This window comes from Crocodylus siamensis, chromosome 1 (genome assembly GCF_052110815.1).
Source record: "Crocodylus siamensis isolate JL-2025a chromosome 1, ASM5211081v1, whole genome shotgun sequence".
Lineage (NCBI taxonomy): Eukaryota > Metazoa > Chordata > Crocodylia > Crocodylidae > Crocodylus > Crocodylus siamensis.
The window spans coordinates 424,687,939-424,705,782 of NC_143395.1; the positions used below are offsets into that span (position 1 = coordinate 424,687,939).

The following is a 17,844-nucleotide window of genomic DNA, read 5'->3' on the forward strand; positions in this document are numbered from 1 at the left end:
CCAAGAAGATGCGCACAAGCCCCTTTGCCTGCCTCTGGCTCCTACAGGCTGTTTTCCTTTCTGCTCACGTCCGGCCCCCAGCTGTTGTGACTAGGCCGCCCATCCCCTCCCTCCCACTCCAGCGATGGAGAGCAGAGGTCGCAGCCACTTGTATTCATTAAAAACCCCGTGACATTTTCGGGCTGGGCTTAACCCAAGCACCTTGGCATCGTGCCACTGTGGCCCATCACCTCCTGCATCCTTCAGTTGGATCCAGGAATCCTCCCATCCCTCCCTGCCCGCTTCGACGAGGCTACGTCATGCCCAAGAAGTGGCTGCCTGCCCCTCCCGGCCGGCACGTGGCATCCAACACGCTGGGATCTGTCCGGGAAGACTGCGATGACCATTAACGAGGCTGGCTCTTTGCTAGTCGTTGCGGCCCCTGGAACGGAGATGTGCGGCATCTCTTCCTGTCCTGGGTGAGCCGGTGCCCGACTCACGGGAGAGACATGCATTATCCTGGCACAGCTGCTCTGAGCCAGAGAGCGCTAGGACTGCGGCCAGCAGAGGCGGGAGCACAAGTCTCTTGGGGTGCAGATACAAGGCTTTCTCCAAGCCAGGATGCATCGGGGGCTGGCCTGAGACAGGCTGGCTTCTCCCTGTGGGTGCGGGGCTCCATTTCTCCCCTCACTTCCTGGGTGAGCCTCCTCTCTGCTTCTCCCGCAGAGCAGCCCTTCCTTCCAGTGCTCCCGGCCATCCCCTCCTGTGCCTCTTCCAGTCTGCTTACTGGTCCCAGTGGCTCCTGCTCCTGTATAGCACCTGGGTCCTGATCCTGGGCCTTATGGAGGCGGGGGGGGGGCGGGTGCCCATCTGTCTGCCCAGGGGATAGACATCCAGCCTGTCCATCTGTCTGCCCCACCCATGCACACTCCTCCCATGCCTCAGTTTCCCCACCTGCCAGCACAAGGGTCCCTTTAAGTCTCCCGCATTCATCAGCCTGGGCAGCTAGGTCTTCCACTCCATCCAAAGCAGGGACCCATGCTCCTTCCCCAGTCAGCAAGACTGCCCTGTCCCCTGTGAATCCTCCCCCCGCGTGGTCTAAATGTCACAACCCCAGGGGGAAAGGGGAGGAGATGGGGGTGCAGGGGCTGAGCAGAGCAGAGGGTAACTTAGAGACCCCCTGGGGAAGCCAGAGCAGGGAAGGAGATGCCAGCTGGAAGCTGGAGAATGCACACACGCACGTGCACTTGCAAAAGCACCGGCCAGCCTGCAGCCTGCTGTGAACGGTGAAGTAAGCCCTGGCTGTGGGTGAGAGTGAAAAGGAGATAGTGGGCACATCTACATGTGCAATTAATGCTATTTGACTTTACTACACACCAAATGTATGGCGCAGTAACTTTGCTACTCACATATGCAGGTAGTAAATTTACTGCACAGCAGACCAATTTCCTGTGCAGTAAGCACCTGCATGTGTAGACGGTGATGCTTTACTGTGCAGTAGATTAGCCTATTGCACAGTAAAGCATCTCGTGTAGACACACCCAGTGTGTTTTGAACCTTTATGTTGTGTTTGCTGTCCCCACACCCATAGTACTGCTTGCCCTAATTATTAAAGTTGGTTTTTTTTTCTTCCTAAGTTTAGCTGTCCTATAATTGAGTATCGCACCTTGTGGGGAGTCTGTACCCTTATGGCCTTGGCTGACTCAGGGGCCCATCACAAAGGGAAATCCCTGTATTCACAGGCATCGCTATACCTAAATCATCCCGATGAGCAGGTGTCCAGACGCTCCTTGAACACCTCCAGAGCTGGGGAGTCCACCCCTTCCCTGAGCATCTACTCCTCACCGCCTCCCTGCTGTAACAACCAAGAAGTGCTTCTGGATCTCCAATCTAAACTTACTTTGCAGTTACTGGTCCACACTCTCCTTCCTGCAACAAGAGAGAAGAGGTGCTTTCCCCTTCTTGAAAGCAGCCCTCCAAGTATTTGAAGGCTGCAGCTATGTCCCTGTTTAAGTGCCTTTTCTACCTTTTTCTGGAGGCATGGGCTAGGAACAGACATTGCATTTGTCCCGGGTTAAATCGTGCCTGTGTTTGCCCCAGAACAGAAATAACCCGGGATTGGCATGTACACACATTGCCCTTGCAATCAGAGTTCAGTGAGTCCCTGACTGCGTTGAGGCTTTTCCACCACTGATTCAGCGATGCCATCCCGGGTCCATCGTTCAGAGGTGCTTTGCGATGTCGCCGGATGAACCATTAGCACTTACACCATGAACGTTTTTAGGGTTTATCCCGGTGGCAACAGACACAGACATCTGAATGACTGCACTTTTTCCTGGGATAAAATGGCTTATCCTGGGATAAATCTGATGCCTGTCTGCAGCTAGTTCCCCAGTGGGACTGGAGCCCTCTCCCCCCTGGTGTCTCGTGGTCAGAGCTGTGGGGCATGCCCTCCCGAGAGGCCGTGGGGGCTTGGAAGCAACAGGCTGAAGGTGATGCAAGACAGGCACTGGCTGGAGTGTCTAATGCCCCTAACCTGATGGCCTCCAAGGCCTGGCTGCCTTTGCCCTTTGCCCTCTGACCTTTGGCGATGCCACGCAGGCCAGCCTGGTGGTGCCCTGCTGAAGAGGACCTGAGTGAGAGAGAGCACTTTGCTGTGGCACCTAGATGGATGTTCCCAATCAGACATTAATAGCCCCTTGTCGCCTTCTGAGTAGCACACTTGAGGGCTTTGATAGGTCGTTTAGGCGCACACACGGCCCTCGTTGGGGCTGAGCTCAGGGATCTCTCTGCATTGCAAGCAGAATGTCTCCCACCAGCTGGATGCAGAAGTGCTCAGCCTCCTCCTGCTGGGCATTGGCACCAGAGGACCTGTTTGTATCCTGCCCGGGGCAAAAGCGCGGAGGGATCAGGCCAGGCAGGTCTAGGTTCCCCCCAGCTGCTGGGCTGCATTTCTTCCATGTTGCATCCTCCAGTCTGGGTTAGAGGAGCCAGAATCAGTCCCATGTTATGGAAACTACTGCCAGACGCATTCAGACATGGACTGAGATGCAAGGGGGTCTTCCAGGTTCACGAACTGGCTCAGCAGGGCATTGCAACCGGCAGGATCTCTGTGCAATGCCCTGCAGATCAAACAGGAATCTGATGGGAGAGAAAGAGGACGGGGTGTTGGCCCTCGACGCCGGAGATCGGGGTAAAAAACATGGCATTTGCTGTGAGAGCAGGTCAGGAACACACACTGCCCAGAGCTGTTTCCCATCCCATACAACAGCTATGACCCTGTAGCTGGGAAACATGTGAAATCAGGTGTTTTGTTGGTTTTGAAGCAGACCTTTTCACTTTCCTGGTTTTCCTGCCTTTACTCCTTGGAGACTCTTGGCCAAAGTAAAAAATCCCAGTTTTCAGTATCAGACTGGGTCTCTCATGGACCCAGAGAGACAGCCTTCCATCTTCAGCTCCCTCTGTGCAAAAAAGAAGTTTATTTCCTACCTATGGGGACTTTTTGCCATCTTGTACCATCTACACTTTTCCCAGAGCCTGAAGAAGGGGCTTTGATCCTGATAGCTTGAGGAAAAGGACAATTTTCTTGCCATTTTCCAGTTGATCTAATAAAAGGTATCATTTTAGAACCAAGAGTTCTAGTTTTTTTTGTAGTATCAAACTGACGCGTTTTATCGGGGGCCACAGCAAACAAGGTGTCAACCCAAACTGCATTGCTCTGGCTTGTCAAATGCCCCCACTTTCACTTGGACCCAGAAGGGTCAGTCTGGGGGACTGGTCAGAGGTGCTGGCACCCGAAAAGCCATCCATCACCCAGCTGATGGTGCCCATTGCCCGTGTCGGGACAGACGGTGTGTGCCCTTCACCCCTCGGTTTATGGGAGACAAGGGCTTACCCCCTCTTGATGCTGGTGTCGAAGACCTCAGGATCCGGCCCTGGGAATCTCCACATCTACTTTGTCACAAGGACTCAAGCCAGCATGATCTTTCTGTCCAAACATGCACCACGCCCACCCAGGGCCACATCCTGCCCGGGTGTAGAGCTCCACTGGAGACAGTGCAGTTCTGCTGATTGCCGCCGCCCGGGGCTGTGGCTGCATCATGCCACGTGCGCCCAGTTTGCAAGAGGGGGAAGAAGTAACATGGACAACAGAGTCAGACAGGGGGAAGCTGGGCGGCGTGAGCCTTCCCTTTGGGGGCTGGGAGGCTCCCGGTGCACCGGTCATTCACTGCCGGGTGCACCCATGGGGCAGTAGTGAATTACCCCGACCACGGCAGCCCTGCAGCATGTTCACACCTCCTATTATTTAGCCCTGAGGTAGCAAGGACCCACTTCCCCTTCCCCAGCTTCTGTGCGGGAAGCAAAAACATTGCTCTATCTCTCAGGGTGCCAGAGGGAAGACACCAGGGCTGAGATCTCAGGGGAAGCATCCTTCCCGCTAGGCCAGCACTGCAGGGGAATAGCCTGCCCAGGGCAGCTGGGGAATCTGCCTCCCTGGAGATTTCCCAGAGGAGATGGAGATGGAGACGTGCTAGGCAGGGGGTCCCTTCCAGGCTGGGGAGCCTAGCACTGCCACGTGCTCCCACGCTCCTCGGCCCCGTGGGAACGGCCCCGCCTGGCGTGCGGCGCGGTCGGACAGCTCCGTTGACTCCTGTTTGCAACCTGGGCAAAGTCCAGGTGCTCTCCCCTCTGCAGCTGAGACACAGCGCCCCGGGGACGCTGCCGTGACTGCCTCGCTCGGCTTCTTTTCCCGTTCCCCCAGTCCACCCGGCGTGTTTCCGTTCGTGAGCCGGGGCTGGCTGGAAGAGCAACGCAGCCCCCCTCCTCTCCCTGTGATGACGAAGGTGCAGCAGCGCCTTCCTGACTTCTGGCTTCAAAGCGGGGGGTTTTGCAGCGGTATAATTATCCCTGCGTGCTCACACACACCATACCCCCCCAGTCCGAGCCAGGGGAGCAGCGAAGCTCTCCAGCATTCAGGAAAGCCAGACCAGGGTTAGGGAAGCCCTCGCCTTTCAATTGCACATGCAGCCGCACACCCTCCCATGGCAGAAACAGGCTATTTTTTCCCCCAGGCCCCTGCCTCTTGCACCGTGTAGCCCAGGCCCCTTCATGGTGTTTTCCCCTCCGTGCCGGTGCTCGGTGCCTGGCTGCTTCTCTTGGTTTCAGCCCGTTGTGCTATTGTTGCTATGAAGACAGGATCAGGCATTTCCCCCTGGGCTTTGCCGTGTGCTCGTCCTCGTCTGCCTTAACGAACTCACCTGGCAAGGGGGAAGCACGGGGAGAAGACAGGCCACAGCGCCCTGCGCACTCGGTGCACCCGACGGGGGTGTCTGCTGTGCCTTGCCGGCTCCTGGAGAGCTGGCACCCAGCGACTGGCAGAGCTGGGCTGCAGCTGGGCGTGCTTGCACTTTCAGGCACAAACGCTGCCATTTGCTGGGTCTCCCCGTAGCCTGTCTCCCGCAATGGCAGAGAGCAGATGCTGACACGAGGGCAAACAGGGTACAGGCAGGATTTGTCCCCCCCCGTGGCTGCCCTCCCACCACAGCTCCCAGCCCTCAGAGGTGAAGGGAGCTCTGGTTTGGAGGCTGCCCCCTCTCAGCCCCTAATGGACCTTTCCTCCCAGAATTTGTCCTGTCCCCTTTGGAGCTAGGTCACATTACCACCATCCACCACGTCCTGTAGCAGTGACTTCCGGATCCAGCCCACAGTGGGCACTCAGAAGATGAGGCACGGGGCATTTTTGGCCTCCTGGGCAAAGCTGGAGGTAAGGGATTTGCCCAGGGACACACAGGACGGTAGGATTCAGAGACATCTCAACACATTTGGAGGACTGGACTAAAATAAATCTCCTGAGGTCCAACAAGGGCAAACGCAAGGTCCTGCACTTCAGAGGGAGCGATCCCCTGCACCGGTGCAGGCTGGGCAGCAGCTCTGCAGAAAGGACCTGAGGGGGACAGGGGACAAGAAGCTGGGCAGGAGCCGGCAGGGCGCCCGTGGTGCCAGGAAGGCTAATGGTATACTCGGCTGTATTAGCAGAAGCGCTGCCAGCAGGTCGAGGGCAGCGATTCTTTCCCTCTATTCGGCACTGGGGAGGCCACATCTGGAGTCCTGTGTCCAGCTGTGGGCCCCCACGACAGAGAGGAGGTGGACACATTGAAGAGAGAAAATTAAGGTTGAAGGGACCTCAGGAGGTCACATCTAGTCCAACCCCCTGCTCCAAGCAGGACCAGCCCCAGCTACATCATCCCAGCCAAGGCTTTGTCTACCCGGGTCTTCAACATCTCCATGGATGGAGACTGCACCACCTCTCTGGGGAGCCTGTTTCAGTGCGCCACCACCCCCCGATGAGAATTTTTTCCTAATATCCAACCTCAACTTCCCTTGCTGCAGCTTGAGCCCATTGCTCCTTGTCCTGCCGTCTGCCCCCACTGAGACCAGCCCATCTCCATCCACCTTGCAGCCCCCCTGCAGGGAGGTGACGGCTGCTATTCAGTCCCCCTCGGTCTCCTCTTCTCGTCTCCAGACTCAGTCAGCCCAGTTCCCTCAGCCTCTCCTCACCAGTCCTGTCCCCCAGCCCCACAACCATTTTCGTTGCCCTCCACTGGACTCTCTCCAATGTGTGCACATCCCTTCTGTAGTGGGGGCCCACAGCTGGACACAGGACTCCAGTTGCGACCTCCCCAGTGCCGAATACAGGGGACGAATCACTGCCCTCGACCTGCTGCTACTCAAGCCATCCCTTGCCTGCTCGAGTCCCTGAGAAAGAGCTCATGCCAGAGGTAGGTGGGTCCTGTCCTCCTCGCTGCGGGATCTGATGCAGTCCAGGGGTGTGACGGCCGTGCGTTGCAGCCGGTTCATCCACGGGAGCAAGGTAGAACAAAACGGCTCCTAGGCACCTGGCACCCTCTTCAGCTGCCCAAGAGCTGGAGCAGGAGCCGGCCTAGGGAGACTGATAGCCTTGCGCAAAGTCAGTCCGTGGCCGAGCTGGGAATAGCTCGTGTCTCATTGCTTTGGGGTGACAGCTGATGCACTGAAACATGCCTCGCCCCACTGGCAGGAGATCAGGATTCGGCCCAACCCCTCGCAGCCAGAGCCAAGGAAGCAACGCCGCTCTGACAGAAGGGAGAGCTCCCCGGCACCTGGCAAAGCACCTGGCTCCGCGGCTCCACGCCAGGGCCGCCCCCTCCTCCGGCAGCATCCTTGCCAGGCGCTCCAGGCCGCGGGGCAGCAAGGACGGCCCGTGCAGGAAGCCGGGGACCCGTGCACTGGGTCAGGCTCTCCCACTGGCCTCTTCGGCTAGTAGCAGTCAGGGTCTAACCCCCACACAAGGCGGGTGCGTGAGTGTGTGTGTGTGTGTGTGTGTGTGAGAGAGAGAGAGAGAAAGCTGAGATGTCACATACATGTAGTACACACTCTGCCATGGCTCTGTGCGCATGTGTAAGTGTGCGCGGGCAGAGCCTGGGGTGTCACGGGCACGTAACACACACTCAGCTACTGGCCACGTATGTACACGCACACGCATGCATGTGGGTGTGTCACGGGCATGTAACACACACTCGGCTACTGGCCACGTATGTACACGCACACGCATGCATGTGGGTGTGTGAGCATACTTGTGCATATTGGGGTGTGCATGACTGAAGGCTGAGATGTCGGGTGCATGAAGTGGACACAGCTGTCGGGTGTGTGCACCACCGTTGGGGTCCAAGCTGGTCTGTGAGATGCGTGTCTTTGCACCCCAGGGTGTGTGTGTGTGTGCACATGTGTTAGTGCTAGGATGTCAGGCACATGTAGCAGCCCGCCAGCCCCTGGCCCTGTGTGCGCACATGTGTGTGTGTATGTCTGGGGGCATGCAGGTGTGCACAATGTATCGGCATGCGTGCGTGTGCATGCCTGTGCACGTGTGAGTGTCCGTACATGCCCGTGTGCATCTGCACGTACTTGCCTCTACGCGTACACGCCTGCGGGCCTGCGCGTGCACGCATGGGCGCACGCCTGTGTCCGTAGAGGGTCGGTCACCGGGTGACCGGAAGCTCGGCCCGGCCAGCCCCGGCCCCGGCCCCGGCCCCGGCCGCGCCCTGCGCACGCCGGGGGGGAGTTTCCCCCGACACGCGGCCCCCGCCGCCCGCGCGCCTGTGCGCGAGCGGGCGTGCAGCGGCCGAGCTGGTGTGCGGGAGAGAGGCGCGCCCGCGCCCGCCCCGGTGCTGAAGGAACAGCTCCCGCCCCGCCCCGCCCCGCCCCGCCGCGCCGCGCCGCGCCGCGCCCCGCCCCGCAGCCATGCCCCGGGCCGGCCGCCGCGCCCCGCCAGCAGCGCCCCGGCCGCCGCGCCCCGCCGGCCCCGGCCCCGCCGGCCCCGGCCCCGGCCCCGGCCCCGGCCCCGCCGGCCGCCCCCGGGCGCGCGGGCCATGAAGCGGCAGAACGTGCGGACGCTGGCGCTGATCGGCTGCACCTTCGCCTACCTGCTGGTGGGCGCCGCCGTCTTCGACGCGCTCGAGTCGGAGCAGGAGACGGCGGAGAGGCGGCGGCTGGAGCAGAACCGCCTGGAGCTGGCGAGCAAGTACAACCTGAGCGCGGCCGGCTACAGCGAGCTGGAGTGGGTGGTGCTCCGGCTGAAGCCGCACAAGGCGGGCGTGCAGTGGCGCTTCGCCGGCTCCTTCTACTTCGCCATCACCGTCATCACCACCATCGGTAGGGGCCGGCCGGCCGCGGCGAGGGGCGCCGGGCTTCCTCCACCTGCCGCGGGGCCGGGGCGGGGGCGGCCGCAACGGCCCGGGAGGCTCCCTGCCCCGGCGCGCGGCGGGCGCGCGCAGCGGGGCTGGCGGGGGGGGCATGCCCCGCGGCTCTTCCCCCGCCCCGCTCACAGTCAGAGCAGAGCCGGGCCGGGGGGAAGGCGCCGTGCCGGGCCGGGGGCTGCCGTCCCAGCGGCGTGTCCTCCGCCGCCCTGACAAGCCGGAGTGAAACCGGGCTGGAGGCTCCCCGGCTGGGTGCGGGCTGGGCAACGACGGCCTGGTCGCTAAAGCACTGCTTTCTGGGGAGGGGGTCCGCGCCGGCCCTTGGGAAGCAGCAGTGCCCTGCGCCTGCCTGGCGCCTCCCCTGCCCCCTCGCCGACAGGGGCTGGAAGCTGGTTTCCCTGCCCAGCCGTAACAGAGGCTGGCTCCGGACGGGGGCAGAGAGGCTGTGCAGGGCTTGCTCCAAGCGGGGGCCGGACGCGGCGGGGCCTCCCAGCCCTAGCGTAGACAGGAGCCTGGCGCGCTGTCCCGGGACCCTGCTGCCAGCAGCCGGGGTGGGGCCCGGCTGTGCTAACGCGCGGGGCAGGGCACTGGCACAGGCCAGCGGCGTGGGCACAGCCAGGGCAGGCACAAGGCATGCACCGAAACCCCGCCCTGGCGCCGTCGTGCCCCTGCGCCTGCGCCTGCGCCTGTTCCAGCCATAGACTCCAAGCCAGGGCCCTCCGGGGTCTAGCCTGCCCTGGGGGGCCAGGACCACCTCTGGCTGACAGGTGCCCCTCTGGGGACCCGGTTCCCCGTCCTGAAGCGCCCTCCAGCTCCCTTGCTGCAATCGCAGCCCGTCCCACCCTCCCCACGGAGGCCGGGGACAAGCCATCTCCGTCCTCTTTGAAATCTCCCGTTTTGTATTCAGAGGCTGTCACCCAATCCCCCCTCGGCCTTTTCTCCTCCAGACTAATCAATCCCGGCGCTTTCAGCGCAATTCTCCTTCCCAGGCCTCCAGTCATTTCTGTCGCTCGCCGCTGGACTCTTTCCAATCTGGCCACGTCTTCCTTTGAAGCGCGGGGCTCCAGACTGGACGCGGCGCTGCAGGGGAGGCCTCCCCGGGGCTGAGCGGAGGGGGGAAGTGAAAATCACTGCCCTGCATTTCCAGGTGACACTCCTATAATTACAGCCCTGGATGCTGGGCGGGGGGGGTGCACACTGCTGGCTCAGACCCGGGTTGTGGTCCACCCTTTGCCGGACACCCCCTGCCCGGCTCTTCCCAGCCCTCATCCCTCGTGAGGCCGGGATCCGTAGCCTCGTGCGCTGCGCCGAGCAGACGGGCTTGCTGATCGCTGCCCCGGCTGCCTCCCAGAGCTTCCCTTCCCTGCAACGGCACAGGTTCCCACTCGTGTCCGGAGGGCAGGGCGGCTAGGGGAGAGCGCGGACGAAGCCTCAGCGGTGCGGGGGGATGGGAGAGGCGGGTGAATTAGGCAGGCTCGGTCAGAGCCGGCCAGCAGGTCCCGCTCATTTTCAGGCATCCTTCTGCTGTGGTTCTGCGTCCTCGCCTGCAGTCGAGCTTGCACAGATGTGGCTCACCCAGCACGAGCGTGCACCCGCCTCTGGGGCGCAGCATCCGGGGTGGGATGCAGCGGCGGGTTAAAAGCTGCCAACCCGGCAGCCTGGGAGAGGTTTTGCATGCCACATTTTGCTCACAGATGTTTTGTGCATTCACATCCTGCAGATCAGTCGTAGGGGAAACAGCCCCGCTGTCCTGGGACAACTCGCTTGTCTCTGTGCCTCAGTTTCCCCCTCCTGTCGTAGGGGCAGCGGGGCAGCCGGCCATGTCTCCCGGGTGGGAAAGTGCAGCCCTTCGGGACTTGCTCTTATTCCGAGCTGGGGAACGAAGCGAGAGCTGTGGGCATCTCCCGCAACACAGGACTTGGGAAAAGAAACCGGCTTGGTTGGGGTCGCTCTGTTTGGAGAAAAGCGATCTGCCATTCCTGTTTCGGTTTGAAAAATGCCTGTTTTATGACAGCCAACCGGGCGTCCCACCAAGTCCGTCTGGAAACGGAAGAGCAAATCCTTTCCTCCCCCGTCGCGCTGGAACGGGATTGAAACACGCCAATGGAAGGGGGGCAAAATCGGTGCCTGTCCCCAAAGAGTGGGGCCTTGCCCCCAGCACCCGGCAGGGGCCTCCAGGTGGCTTGCAAAGCAGACGTGTTGCGGGTAGAAATTGTCCGACAAAGAGGTTCTCACCAGGGCAAGGCTGTGTTTTGGATTGTGGTGCGGACTGGGGTGGGGGGATTGCCCTCCTGGCCCCTACCTGGGATCTCTCGAGCGTCTCTGAACACCCTTGGCGGCAGCAGGATTTGGGGCAAGGCCGTCCCCCTGCTCTCCCTGCGGCAGGGGCAGGTGCGATGCCTGGTGCAGTGTGCGGGGTGACAGTAGTTATGCTCAGAGGCTGGGCAATGGGTTTGTCTGGGCTGGTTCGGACAGGGCTGGGGGTGGCACGCTCTGCCTGGACCCCGCGCTGCCGGGGTCGGGGGCTTCTTGCAGGCTGAGGAGCCGCGGGGCCGCGCGCTTCGAGCTGGGCCGGTTGCGACACGCATTCCAGGCGAGCTTTGCCGCGGGGGGTCAGGCCTGCGGGGAGCGCGCTCGGCCTTGACTGCAGGAATCTGGTTTTCAAGCAGTGAAAGTTTCCAAAAACAAGGCGGGGAGGAAGGACCGGGGCCCAGCCTGCCTGCCAGCCCCATGACAGCCCTCCTGCATGTAACGCGCGGCCCCGGCGCAGAGCAATGTGCAGAGCGGGAGAGGAGATGCCCTCTCCTGCGCTGCGGAGAACAGTCTGGAGGCAGAGGCTGGGAGATTGAGCGGCGGTGGCATCTCAGGCCCCAAAGTCTCCTAGTCTTGTTCTGCTATGTGATCTTCCCCCTCGAAGAAAGGATCTTGTAGCCAAGGACCCCTTTGCCATGGGTGTCGTGACATCCCAGCCCTCCCCTGTGAGTCGTGACCCTGCCGGGGAGCAGGGGCATTGCTCCAGCCTGGCCTGCGAAGATTAAGGGCTGGCTGATGAAGCGGTGGGTCATGGCACCATAATGCAATTAAGACCAAAGAAACATGGGGCAGAGGCAGTTTGGCTACAGCTCAGAGACTGCACCCTAATTAGGCAATTACCTGTTCAAATGAGCTTCGGAGGATGCTGCTGAGTGGCTTCAGCAGCAGCCTTTGCTGGCTGAGAGCGGGCCAAGGGATTGAGGCTGGGGGTTGTCTTGTCTCTTCATCAGCCGCTCCGGGCAACCCAAATCCTTGAGCCCTAGGTTCGAGTGCCGGGGCTCAGGGAAGTCTGTGGGGCTCGGTCCCCCACTTTGGGACGGCTGCCCCGGTGTTCGAAGGTGGGCGTCAGGGTTTGCTGTACCGAGTGCCCGCGCTGGCATCCTCCAGGTCGGGGGGCCCAGTTTGGGCTGCTCTCTGCGTGCCCTTTCCATGCGTCTGCCTAGGCCTGTTCCCCACCGATATAACCTCATGGCAACTCATGCACTGATGCCAGGGCCAAACTGGGCTGCCATGCCTGGTTCCTCCCCTCGGGTCTGGAGCAGCGCTTGGGCAACACACGAGCTGCTGCCGGAGAGCAAACCCACGCATCGGGCCCTACCAAACCGCTCCCAGAACCGCAGGAAAAACTTCTGTGCTGGCAGAGCAGGGAGGTGGTGGGAGAGACGCCAGGGAAGGGGGGACTTTGCATTGCTGGGGGTGTCAAGGAGAGGGGGGCAGACACCGGTGGGGATGGTCTAGGTGCAGCGATGCCTGTGCTCTGCTATGAGGATCCCCCCGGCTTCTGGGCTTTGCTGGTTGCCCCCTCCCCTCCTTCTGCTCCATGTCTTATGGGGTTTTAAGCCTCCCCCAGAGGTGCCGGCTGCAGCCCAGGCTGGGGATGGGCACGGGGCTGTGCCAATGCTCCCGCTGGCACCAACCCTGGAGGACCTGGCTGGAGGGTCTTGCTCCTCCGCTGCATTTGGGGTCAGGAAGGGATTTCCCCCCGGTCAGATTGGTGCAGACTGGGGGGTTTCGCCTTCCTCTGTAGTGGGAGCTCAGTTTCTACCCGGGGTCTCTGCAGTGTATATTTGCAGCAGCAGGACTTTGGTGCCGCGGTCCCTTGCTTTCCCTGGGGCAGGGTGGGGTGTGACGCCTGGTGCGGTGTCAGGTCTGACTGTCATTTTGCTCAGAGGTTGGACGATGGGTTCATCTGGGCTGGTTTGCACAGGGCTGATCCTGCCTCTGGCAGGGGCTGGACCACGTGTGACCTCTGCAGCTCCCTCCCAGCCCCGTTTCTTCATGATTTCTATGATTTCCATTCCTCCGTTCTGGGTTCCCCTCAGTCAGGTCCACACACCCTCGCCCTTCCCGCTTTCCCGCACGGCTCAGAGAGCATGGATTTAAACTGTGATCCTGTGACTCTGGCAGCCGGAGATTTCGGAGGAACAACCCATCTCGCGAGTGGGGCGATGCAGTCGGGGGCAGTCGGCAGCCACCGGGCCCAGACCCTGTTCTGCTTATCGGACACGTCAGTGTTGGCACCGAAGCGCGATTTTCTTCGCCCTGCTCGAGGCTCGGAGAAGCTGTGATGCAAAGGGTGGGAGGGTCCAGCTGCTCTTTGCTGCTGTGTGACGCAGTCGGGAGGGTCAGACAATGGAGGGATACAACCAACGCATCCCTGGACTGTCACACTTGAGCAGCCAAATCCAGCCCTGAAGGTCTAATCTTCCTGCATGACGCCAGCTCTGCCCGTACAAACGGGCAACGCGAGAGGCGGGGGTTTTCTAGGGGTGGAGGGGTCTCGGGAAGGGGCTTCGATCTTTGCAGAGAGCTGTCATTGTCACAGCATCTTTTCTTTTCAAGCAGCCGATGCGTTCGCGCGCAGGCTGGTGTCTGCCTGCCCGAAGTCCGGGCTTCAAAGGCATCCCTCTCTCTTTAATTGAACTTCACAGGGTTATTAAAACCCAGGCGGCTGTCAGGCAGGGCTCCAGCGGGCGCAGGCAGCCCTGCAGTATATCAAGCGGAGGGGAAGCACTGCTCAGCCCCCAAGATGCGATTCATGCGCTTGCCAACTGTTTGCAGGGGCTGTTGCTGGTCACTGCAAAGGCGGGCGGCCGTGGACCCCCGGGGGGTCACTGAGCTCGTTCGTACGGCGGTAACGGGCACTGATGCTGAGACCAGGGTCTCCCCTGGATGCTCCTGGATAATGCCTTGCTGGGTAATGAAAGCAGGGCGGTGTGATCCATCCAGGCGCTGTGACCGTCACCCTGGAGTCAGGGCTCACGTGGCGGGACCTCAACGCTTGTCCCTGCAGAGCTGGCATGGGAAAGGGCATGGGGACTGGCTCCCAAGCGATGCCCAGCATCCAAGCCCCTTCTGTCCTGGAAGCTGCCCCCTTCCCTGCTGCAAGCCGAGGCACCGAGCAGCAGCGGGGGACTCTCTGCAAGGCAGCACCCCCGGGGCATGGCAGACAGGGGCCAATGCAAGGAGCCTGCTGCCAGGGAAGGGCTGGGAAGCAGTGGCAGCTGATGCTGGGCTCCCTGCACTCTGAACACCCATGCACACGCATGCACACACACGTGTGATCAGACCCAGCCTGCAATGAGCGTGCTTTGGGCTGGAGGGGGGGAAGGGGGGAGGGACAATGACTCTGCTACCCCCTCCCCATCAGTGCCTGATGTCTACCTCCCATGAAAAGCCGGGGCCAGGTCAGGCAGTGCATACCTATAGCAGTGTCACCATCTGCCGTGTGCTGCCCCTGCCAGCGCCGGCCTGGATCCCCGAATGACTGATTTATTTCTTGGAAGGGGACAGAACGGCTCCAACCAGCTGATCCCAGAACATAAGGCTCAGGAATGAGCTGCCTGCTGTTGGCACTGCCTCTCCCGGGCACGATGCTTTCAGCCCTGGCTGGCGTGAGCAGGTTGGGGACAGCTTTGCATGCTGGAGAGAGCAGAGGTGCAGCCTTCATTGTGGAGCACCCAGGACACACGTATGTGCACGCACAAAGGGGCACCAATGTGTGCAGGGAGAGGGGCTGCCTGCACCTGAGTGCACCACATGCCCCTGTGTGCGTGCTCATGCGAGCTCCTGTGTGTGTGCATGTCAGTGCAGGAATATGTGGGTTTGGTACCCACGAGGGCCCCCAGGACAGCAGCGAGGGTCGGTGCCAGGCTCGTCGGCATGAAATTCTTGGCCTCATCAGCTCTCCCTGTAGATAAAGGCCTGCGGCCTGTGCTGTGCAGCAGCTTCAGGACACGCCAGGTGCACCTCTTGCAGGAGAGCGTGATCCCATGCATGCATCTATTCCCACGTGAGGTCTGGGTGGTGATGCACATGCACGAGGTGGCGTGTGCACCCAAGAGGAGGTGTGCACACACCCCTGTGTAAGCTCATGTGTGTATGTGTGTACCCATGCGATAAATATGTGTTCGTGCGCACACAGCACACACCCATGCATGGCCCTCTGACTGCACATACATGACCATGATGAGCCCTGATGGCTCCTGTGGTCCAGGGCACCCACGATCACCCCCTAGCAAGCAGGCAGGGGGATGGAGGTCTGGGGCCAGCTCGCCCATGGCCAACTTCCCCCCCCCACTCCCGCGAGACTCCACCAGCATCTTAGCCGGGCCCCAGAGCGAGCAGCATAACACAGGGGACTTTTCTTACCTGGGGGACTCTTCCCAGTGCGAGCCTGGGTTTCAGGCGTGCATGTACATGGGTGTGCACAGGGTACAGGCATGTACGTGGGTACACTCATTGCAGGCCGTGTTTTGCATGGCTTGGCTGGGTCATAGTCCCTATACTGCCTGATGCTGATGGGGATCCTCCATTGGATGGTGGGGGGGGCACTGTTTTAGCAACAGAAGGACCCACCATCCTCCTCCACCTCCTCGCTGATCTGAGCTGTAGCCTGGCAGCCCTGGGCAGCCCTGGGCAATGCCATTCTACCTGCTGTGGTTATCAGTAGCACAAACAGCCACGAGTGCTTGTGCACACACAGATGCACTCACACAGAGACTGGCATGCATGTATATGACCTAGCATATGCATGTAAATGAACATGCTCCCACTTGCATGCTTGCATGTGAACATGTAGGCACGGAAGCAGCCATGCACACCCATGCAGACACACCCACATACATGTGTACATGTAGGCACACAAATATGCACACATACCCATGCAGACACACATGCACATGTAGGCATGCAAACAGCCATGCACACCCATGCAAACAGACACACACACGCATATGAAAATATAGGTATACAAACAGACACACACACCCATGCAAATAGGCACACACACACGTACAAACATGCACATGTAGGCGTGCAAGCAGCTATGCACACCCATGCAGACAGACACACACGTATCCAGAAGTAGGCACGCATACCCACACGATTCATGCAAAGCTGCACTCACATGCAGTCATATCTCCAGGTGTGCGGCTGTACATACACAGTTGCACACATCTGCTGACATAGACCCACTCCCCTAGATGCACAACGCAGAAATCTGTGTGTGCTCACACAGTGCCATGCACATGCCTAGACAGCTATACCTACACACACGTGTATGCACCCCATGTAACATGCCAGCTACCCGTGGTGTGTACATGCATTGCCTCCTCCCCAGCCTGTGCAGTTGCATACGTGACCGGTGCCCGCTGTGCCCTGCAGGTCGCAGCCTCTGACGGCAGCAGAGGGGAGTCTGACACAAGCGCGGGCAAGTGCAAAAGCCCCAGGGTCTCTGCTGAAGGTGAGCCCAGCAATTCCCCCCCTCCCATGACCCCCCTGCCAGGGCTGCTGAGTTGAATCTTTTGAGTCCGGTTATTTTCCGCCACTCGCCATCACGCGCCACTGGCTTTGGAAACCACAGGGCAGAGCTGCACTGAGGCAAGGGGCAGGGGGAATATCTGTAAGGGGGGCAGTGGGCAGGCACGGGGCAAGTGACTAGACGAGGGGGCATGGCGGGACAGAGGGAGATACCAGCTTAAATCAACAGGCATGAAGGAGCTGGCGGGGGCTCTGCTGAACGTGCCATTGAGAGGTTTCAGAGTCAACTGTGATAACTGGGCGCTGCCGCTTGATCAATAGGTTCACTTTAGTTGGGGCGCGTCAATCCGTCTTGGCCTTTCTTGCTGGTCGAAGAGCACCTTTCCAGCAAAGAGCCAGGGCTCTGCAGCATGACAGCGTGACAAGGGTCAAGGTCAGTGGCGACCGCCCTCCCTGGCTAGGGCAGGGCCCTGGGTGCGCCTTTTGCTTCTGGGCTGGGTTTTGCGTGGTACTTGGCCGGGCACCTGGGGCAGGGGTGTGAACGAGTCTCCAGCCTCAGGTGCTTTGGGGGTCTCCCTGCTTTCGCCGCTGCCTGGGTTTTGCATCTGGGCTGATTTCGATGCCTCCTGGTTCTGATCCTGGCCGGGGTTTATTGCCCAGTGTGAGCCCAACCCTGGGCGGGATCACATGCGGGGTCTGCAAAAGACCAGGCCCCCAAGCTGCCCCTCCAGCTCAGAGCTATAAGCATTGCTTCTGCTTCTCAGAACTTAACCAGGCACCTTCTGCGGCTCAGCTCCTTGCGGCTCACTCGGACCCTTTGCACGTACAGCTCCTAGCACGGAGACCCCGATCTGCCGTGCCACGTGCTCAGAGCCCTGCTGCACCCGGGTCTCCCAAGCCCTTGCTCGATGCCCAGATCCGCAGCTCGTTTGCAATTTCTCCCATCACAGACACCCCCCTGGAGCTGGTTCTCTCCCCGGGCTGCTCTGTGCACACAGCCGAGGCAGCCCACGCCGGAGGGGGTGGAAGGGGCTCCAGTGGGTCGGCTGTGACCGAGACCTGGGGTGCTGGCAGCGCCTGGGGAGCTGAGTTGGCAGCCACGTGCCCAACCTCACGCCCACCCCGGCGAGCTGCCCGGGCTAATTTTAGCTGTACCTCCGGCTAACGTGTGAAGCCAGCGCCGTAGCATCGCATTAGCAAACCTGTATGTCAGGCGGGCACCCCGGCGCCCGGTTGCTCTGCTTTAACCCCGTGCTGCCTGCAGCATGCAAAGCCAGTGGGGCCACGCTGCCCTGGAGGACACCACGTGGGGTGTGCCCCCCCACAAAGGAGCCTCAGT

The 17,844-nt window shown here is 60.7% G+C and overlaps 1 protein-coding gene and 1 long non-coding RNA gene across 2 annotated transcripts in view; one reads left to right on the plus strand and one right to left on the minus strand.

The window, feature by feature from the left end:
• Nucleotides 1-284: 284 nt before the first annotated feature.
• On the minus strand, nt 285-4,342 carry LOC149875725 (uncharacterized). The gene is made up of 3 exons (XR_016440044.1): nt 3,875-4,342; nt 3,311-3,440; nt 285-3,120 (listed from the first exon to the last, which is right to left on the minus strand). It is a non-coding gene; the product is annotated as an uncharacterized LOC149875725 (long non-coding RNA).
• A 3,984-nt stretch (nt 4,343-8,326) lies between these two features.
• The window catches only part of KCNK3 (potassium two pore domain channel subfamily K member 3), a 33,103-nt gene continuing 23,585 nt past the window's right edge, over nt 8,327-17,844 (plus strand). Inside the window, exon 1 of the mRNA XM_090031118.1 lies at nt 8,327-8,667. Within this exon, the coding sequence (XP_089887244.1) occupies nt 8,385-8,667 (283 nt within the window). The 5' untranslated portion in view covers nt 8,327-8,384. The remainder of the gene's footprint in view (nt 8,668-17,844) is intronic.